Below are 8,142 nucleotides of genomic sequence, written 5' to 3' on the forward strand. Positions count from 1 at the left end.
TTACCCCACACTGTCCCCACATAGCAATTACCCCACACTGTCCCCACATAGCAATTACCCCACACTGTCCCCACATAGAAATTACCCCACACTGTCCCCACATAGAAATTACCCCACACTGTCCCCACATAGAAATTACCCCACACTGTCCCCACATAGAAATTACCCCACACTGTCCCCACATGGCAATTTCCCCCACACTGCCCCCACACAATAGTTTCCCTCACTGCCCCCACATAGCAATTACCCCACACTATCCCCACATAGAAATTACCCCACACTATCCCCACATAGCAATTACCCCCACACAATAGTTTCCCCCACACTGTCCCCACATAGAAATTACCCCACACTGTCCCCACATGGCAATTTTCCCCACACTGCCCCCACACGGCAATTTCCCCCACACTGCCCCATATAGTAATTTGTCCCCACATAGCAATTTCCCCCACACAATAGTTTCCCCCACACTGCCCCATATAGAAATTTGCCCCCACATAGTAGTCCCTCCCATAATAATTTGCCCCCATACAACAATTTGCCCCCACACTGCCCCATCTAGTAATTTGCCCCCACATAGTAGTCCCTCTCATAATAATTTGCCCCCACATAGTAATTTACCCCCACATAGTATTCCCTCTTATAATAATTTGCCCCCACACTGCCCCTACATAGCAATTTGCCCCCACACTGCCCCATCATAGCAATTTGCCCCCACACTGCCCCATCATAGCAATTTGTCCCCACACTGCCCCAACTAGTAATTTGCCCCCACATAGTATTCCCTCCCATAATAATTTGGCCCCATATAGCCCCCACATTCCCCCCCCCCCCCATGTACTCAATTTATCTTCCCTAATATGTCCTCCAAGTAGGCACATAAAATAAAAAAATAAAAAAAGAACAAAAAATGAAAAGATAAATACCTATGTCCAGGGCCAGGCGCTTGCTCGCAGAGGAAGGCGGGATGAGTCAGGCGCGTCACAGTGCTGCGTCCCGGCACAGGCACGCGATGACGTCATCACGCACGCCTGCGCCGGGATTTCACTACCGATTTCACTACCGCATAGGCCTCAGGCCTACAAGGCCTGAAGCCTATGGCGGTGATCGGCGACGGGACAGGGAGCTATGCGCTCCCGTGCCCCGCTGCAGTATATGGGCGTTCGGGTCAGCGTTGGGCCCCCCAGCGGTGCTGGGCCCGGGGCTGCCGACCCGAACGTCCCTATTGTAATCCGCCACTGCATCTCACCCAGAGTGATGTACCGCAGCTCAGCCTGCAGATCATCTCAGTTCACCCAGTGTGATGTACCCCATCTCAGCCTGCAGATTATCTCACCCTGCGTGATGAAACCCAGCTCAGCCTGCAGATCATCTCACTCAGCGTGATGTACCTCAGCTAAGTCTGGAACGCTGCAGATCATCTCACCCAGAATGAGGTACCCCAGCTCAGCCTGCAGATTATCTCACCCAGCATGATGTACCCCAGCTCAGCCTGCAGATTATCTCACCCAGCATAATGTACCCCAGATCACCCTGCAAATCATCTCACCCAGCGTGATGTACCCCAGCTCAGCCTGCAGATCATCTCACCCAGTGTGATGTACCCCAGCTCAGCCTGCAGATCATCTCACCCAGCGTGATGTACCCGAGCTTAACCTGCAGATTATCTCACCTTAGGTGATGTACCCCAGCTCAGCCTGGCAGGCCACAGATCATCTCACCCAGTGTGATGTATCTGAGCTCAGCGTGTAGGTTGCAGATCATCTAATCCAGCATGATGTAATTCAGCTCAGTCTGTAGGCTGCAGATCATCTCTTCCAGCGTGATGTACCCAAGGTCAGCCTGGATGAGATGATCTGCAGCCTCCCAGGCTGAGCTGGGGTACATCACCCTGGGTGAGACGATCTGCAGGCTGAACTTGGGTACATCACGCTGGGTTAGATAATCTGCAGCATGAGCTGGGGTACATCACGTTGGGTAAGACAATCTGCAGGCTGAGCTGGGGTACATCACGCTGGGTGAGATGATCTGCAGGCTGAGCTGGGGTACATCACGCTGGGTGAGATGATCTGCAGGCTGATCTGGGGTACATCACGCTGGGTGAGATAATCTGCAGGCTGAGCTGGGGTACATCACGCTGGGTGAGATGATCTGCAGGCTGATCTGGGGTACATCACGCTGGGTGAGATGATCTGCAGACTGATCTGGGGTACATCACACTGGGTGAGATGATCTGCAGGCTGAGCTGGGGTACATCACGCTGGGTGAGATAATCTTCAGGCTGAGCTGGGGTACATCACGCTGGGTGAGATGATCTGCAGGCTGAGCTGGGGTAAATCACGCTGGGTGAGATAATCTGCAGTATGAGCTGGGGTACATCACGCTGGGTAAGACAATCTGCAGGCTGAGCTGGGGTACATCACGCTGAGTGAGATGATCTGCAGGCTGAGCTGGGGTACATCACGCTGGGTGAGATGATCTGCAGGCTGAGCTGGTGTAGATCACGCTGGGTGAGATGATCTGCAGGCTGAGCTGGGGTACATCACGCTGGGTGAGATAATCTGCAGGCTGAGCTGGGGTACATCACGCTGGGTGAGATGATCTGCAGGCTGAGCTGGGGTACATCACGCTGGGTGAGATGATCTGCAGGCTGAGCTGGGGTACATCACGCTGGGTGAGATGATCTGCAGGCTGAACTGGTGTAGATCACGCTGGGTGAGATGATCTGCAGACTGAGCTGGGGTACATTACGCTGGGTGAGATGATCTGCAGGCTGAGCTGGGGTACATTATGCTGGGTGAGATAATCTGCAGGCTGAGCTGGGGTACATCACGCTGGGTGAGATGATCTGCAGGCTGAGCTGGGGTACATTATGCTGGGTGAGATGATCTGCAGGCTGAGCTGGGGTACATCACGCTGGGTAAGATAATCTGCAGGCTGAGCTGGGGTACATCACGCTGGGTGAGATGATCTGCAGGCTGAGCTGGGGTACATCACGCTGGGTGAGATGATCTGCAGGCTGAGCTGGGGTACATAACGCTGGGTGAGATAATCTGCAGGCTGAGCTGGGGTAGATCACGCTGGGTGAGATGATCTGCAGGCTGAGCTGGGGTACATCACGCTGGGTGAGATGATCTGCAGACTGAGGTGAGGTACATCACGCTGGGTGAGATGATCTGCAGGCTGAACTGGTGTAGATCACGCTGGGTGAGATGATCTGCAGACTGAGCTGGGGTACATCACGCTGGGTGAGATGATCTGCAGGCTGAGCTGGGGTACATTATGCTGGGTGAGATAATCTGCAGGCTGAGCTGGGGTACATCACGCTGGGTGAGATGATCTGCAGGCTGAGCTGGGGTAAATCACGCTGGGTGAGATAATCTGCAGTATGAGCTGGGGTACATCACGCTGGGTAAGACAATCTGCAGGCTGAGCTGGGGTACATCACGCTGGGTGAGATAATCTGCAGGCTGAGCTGGGGTACATCACGCTGGGTGAGATGATCTGCAGGCTGAGCTGGGGTACATCACGCTGGGTGAGATTATCTGCAGGCTGAGGTGAGGTACATCACGCTGGGTGAGATGATCTGCAGGCTGAACTGGTGTAGATCACGCTGGGTGAGATGATCTGCAGACTGAGCTGGGGTACATCACGCTGGGTGAGATGATCTGCAGGCTGAGCTGGGGTACATTATGCTGGGTGAGATAATCTGCAGGCTGAGCTGGGGTACATCACGCTGGGTGAGATGATCTGCAGGCTGAGCTGGGGTACATTATGCTGGGTGAGATGATCTGCAGGCTGAGCTGGGGTACATCACGCTGGGTAAGATAATCTGCAGGCTGAGCTGGGGTACATCACGCTGGGTGAGATGATCTGCAGGCTGAGCTGGGGTACATCACGCTGGGTGAGATGATCTGCAGGCTGAGCTGGGGTACATAACGCTGGGTGAGATAATCTGCAGGCTGAGCTGGGGTAGATCACGCTGGGTGAGATGATCTGCAGGCTGAGCTGGGGTACATCACGCTGGGTGAGATGATCTGCAGGCTGAGGTGAGGTACATCACGCTGGGTGAGATGATCTGCAGGCTGAACTGGTGTAGATCACGCTGGGTGAGATGATCTGCAGACTGAGCTGGGGTACATCACGCTGGGTGAGATGATCTGCAGGCTGAGCTGGGGTACATTATGCTGGGTGAGATAATCTGCAGGCTGAGCTGGGGTACATCACGCTGGGTGAGATGATCTGCAGGCTGAGCTGGGGTAAATCACGCTGGGTGAGATAATCTGCAGTATGAGCTGGAGTACATCACGCTGGGTAAGACAATCTGCAGGCTGAGCTGGGGTACATCACGCTGGGTGAGATAATCTGCAGGCTGAGCTGGGGTACATCACGCTGGGTAAGACAATCTGCAGGCTGAGCTGGGGTACATCACGCTGGGTGAGATGATCTGCAGGCTGAGCTGGGGTACATCACGCTGGGTGAGATTATCTGCAGGCTGAGGTGAGGTACATCACGCTGGGTAAGATGATCTGCAGGCTGAACTGGTGTAGATCACGCTGGGTGAGATGATCTGCAGACTGAGCTGGGGTACATCACGCTGGGTGAGATGATCTGCAGGCTGAGCTGGGGTACATTATGCTGGGTGAGATAATCTGCAGGCTGAGCTGGGGTACATCACGCTGGATGAGATGATCTGCAGGCTGAGCTGGGGTACATTATGCTGGGTGAGATGATCTGCAGGCTGAGTTGGGGTACATCACGCTGGGTAAGATAATCTGCAGGCTGAGCTGGGGTACATCACGCTGGGTGATATGATCTGCAGGCTGAGCTGGGGTACATCACGCTGAGTGAGATGATCTGCAGGCTGAGGTGAGGTACATCACGCTGGGTGAGATGATCTGCAGGCTGAGCTGGGGTACATAACGCTGGGTGAGATAATCTGCAGGCTGAGCTGGGGTACATCACGCTGGGTGAGATGATCTGCAGGCTGAGCTGGGGTACATCACGCTGGGTGAGATGATCTGCAGGCTGAGCTGGGGTACATTATGCTGGGTGAGATGATCTGCAGGCTGAGTTGGGGTACATCACGCTGGGTAAGATAATCTGCAGGCTGAGCTGGGGTACATCACGCTGGGTGAGATGATCTGCAGGCTGAGCTGGGGTACATCACGCTGAGTGAGATGATCTGCAGGCTGAGGTGAGGTACATCACGCTGGGTGAGATGATCTGCAGGCTGAGCTGGGGTACATAACGCTGGGTGAGATAATCTGCAGGCTGAGCTGGGGTACATCACGCTGAGTGAGATGATCTGCAGGCTGAGCTGGGGTACATCACGCTGGGTGAGATGATCTGCAGGCTGAGCTGGGGTACATCACGCTGGGTGAGGGGGTGTAATTCTAGGCTATGGTAACATTAGATGCAGATTCGGTGTCCACTGGTTACAGATATACCCAGAGGCCTGAGCAGAGAGAGGCATCAAACCCTGGGAGGGCAGAGAGGAGGCACCGCAGCCTGGCAGAGATGGGGAGGGCTACAGAGGAAGACAAAGAGAAGGACACAGAGAGGAGGGGGAGGCGTGAGACTGGAGGAGGAACAGATGGAGGATACAGACACCAGAGAAAAGAGAAATGTACAAAACGAGAAGATCTACATAGTAACGAGGGCCTGGAGCAAATGTAACGTGAGGAACAGAAACGTCTGGATATCAAAGGGTTAATAGATAATCTGTATCAATTAATAAAATACTAAAGAGAAGAAATCTAAATCCCATCAATATTTGGTGTGACCACCCTTTGCCTTCAGCATCAGTTCCTCTAGGTACTTGCAGTGTTTGGGTCTGGGGTCACCTCCACACTACACCGGGTCCCCTTACACTGTTGAGATGTCACCTCATGTTGCTGCTCTCCGGAAGGCATGGTAAGGCATGGTGCACCCCAAAAGAAAATAAGTCCAGAGAGTCTGCAGTAAACCAGGGTGCTTCTTTACTGGAGGAATTCAGGTGCAAAACCATACAGGCGGTGCACTGAGCTGGCTTCTCTGGTCTCCTCTCTGGTAGAAGAAGGTTCTGTACTGAGGAAAGCCTGAGCTAGCTGTCCCTCTCTCTCTTAAAAGGCTGGTACCCTGGTCAAAGGCTAGCGACCCAGGGTCTGTGGCAGAGTATCCACGCTTCTGCGTTTTCTTCTGGTCACTCATGCAGTGTGGCAGAGTCTACTCTTCTAATTACTGTTCCCTAACTGCAGTCTGGCAGAGTCTCTTCTACTAAACACTAGTCCCTATCTGTAGTCTGGCAGAGTCTCTTCTACTAAACACTAGTCCCTATCTGTAGTCTGGCAGAGTCTCTTCTACTAAACACTAGTCCCTATCTGTAGTCTGGCAGAGTCTCTTCTACTAAACACTAGTCCCTATCTGTAGTCTGGCAGAGTCTCTCCTGCTAAACACTGGTCGCTCTCTGCAGTTTGGCAGAGACTGCTCTACTAAACACTGGTCCCCATCTGCTGACAACTAAAGTCTCTGACTGGTCTCTTCATATGCAGTTTCTAACTAAACTTGAACCTTCTAGCAAGAGGGGTGCAGTGGAGAAACACAGCCTAAACAAAAACAATGTTACAGTTTCTGCATGTCATAAACTTATATAGAGTTTCAATGTAAGTCTATGGGAAGGACTAAGCAGTGTTTCCAGACATACAAAAGTCTTTAGAGCTAAACTAGCCATTCAGAGGGTCAGTGTGTTTGTTTTTTTTTCATCTCCAAAACTTTGATAGGTTGGAATTTCCAAAGTTTCTCAGTATTAAATGGCTGTGAATTAAAGGGCATCTATCAGCAGATTTGTACCTATGACACTGGCTGACCTGGTGTATGTGCGTTCGGCAGCTGAAGACATCTGTGTTGGTCCCACCTTCATATGTGCCCGCATTGCTGGGAAATGTGAAGTTTTAACATATGCAACTGTTCCTCTAGGAGCAACAGGGGCATTGCCATTACACCTTGAGGCTCTGCCTCGAGGTGTAATGGCAATGCCCCCATTGCTCCTAGAGGCTCATTTGCATATGTTAAAACCTCATTTTTCTCAGCAATGTGGGCACATATGAACATGGGATCAACACAGATGTCTTCAACACAGATGACTTTGAATGTGGACTTAGGCTGTGTTTCCATCAGGTAAACTATTCATCAACTTTTAATGTGGACCTTTTTTTGCTGGAGTCTGCAGGATGGAAATGCATGGTCTACTACACTTTTGCATCTTTTTTTCCCATTACTGTACCTTACATGATAAACATGATGTGAGCACAGTCTTAAAGCAGCCCCTTTGTTGTATGTTTTTAACCCTCTAATCCTTACTACAGTAGGGAGGCCAATCCGAGTACCGCACTGTCCTGTCCCATCGGAGATGGAAGTGGACCATTATCATGCGCTTTACATAGATGGACTTAAGGAGCTGTTTAATGAGTACAAGGTCTCCTGTGGACTTTCACCGTCCGACAGTCTTAAAATTATATGACTCTTTGAATTGAAAAGAAACCTCCAAAAAGTGATCATTTCCAGACATGAGGACTTCTTCTACCAGCACTTTAGGTTATTAATAGTTTGAATGAATCTTCTTAGAGACTTTCCACCAAAACCGGGAGATAATTCAAGAAACGTGTTGTGGCTAATAATGTGTCAATAAAGCTTTGTGAAATCTGTGGGCGTCTACACTGTGTTTCTTTGTATTTAGATAACCCTGAGTGAGCCCCAGGTTGTGACCCCACCATTTTACCTAATTTTGGTTCCAACCTAAACAACTGAAAGAGTCTTTATCGAGAGGATTGATCGCTTCTGCGATCGCTCATCCCCGTGGAGGTTCATTGTTTGCTAGTTTACACAGGGCAATTTGCGAATTATGTGTTGCCAGAAAATTATGATTTGACGTTCTGACATATTTACTCCAGGCAACAAGCGTACAAACCCTAATCTGTGATAACTGCCCCGATCCTCGGCACATGGCCTTTAGGTGGTAGACAGCATGAGGCTTCAGGATTACACAAATAGACATTTTATGTGTCTCCAGCTATCTATGGTCTGAGGCTTGAGCAGGGGAGTAGCTAAAGACTCATGGGCCCTGGTGCAAGAGTTCAGCTTGGGCCCCCCTTCCCTCCGTGT

General features: G+C 51.2%; 1 protein-coding gene across 2 annotated transcripts in view; it reads left to right on the plus strand.

Moving 5' to 3' along the window:
* The window catches only part of LOC122929349 (diacylglycerol O-acyltransferase 2-like), a 31,529-nt gene extending 23,844 nt beyond the window's left edge, over positions 1-7,685 (plus strand). For both annotated transcript variants that reach the window (XM_044282890.1, XM_044282889.1), the window contains exon 8: positions 7,347-7,685. In XM_044282890.1, the coding sequence (XP_044138825.1) occupies positions 7,347-7,501 (155 nt within the window). In that variant the 3' untranslated portion in view covers positions 7,502-7,685. The remainder of the gene's footprint in view (positions 1-7,346) is intronic.
* Positions 7,686-8,142: the final 457 nt, after the last annotated feature.

Source organism: Bufo gargarizans, chromosome 2 (genome assembly GCF_014858855.1).
Source record: "Bufo gargarizans isolate SCDJY-AF-19 chromosome 2, ASM1485885v1, whole genome shotgun sequence".
Taxonomy (NCBI): Eukaryota; Metazoa; Chordata; class Amphibia; order Anura; family Bufonidae; genus Bufo; species Bufo gargarizans.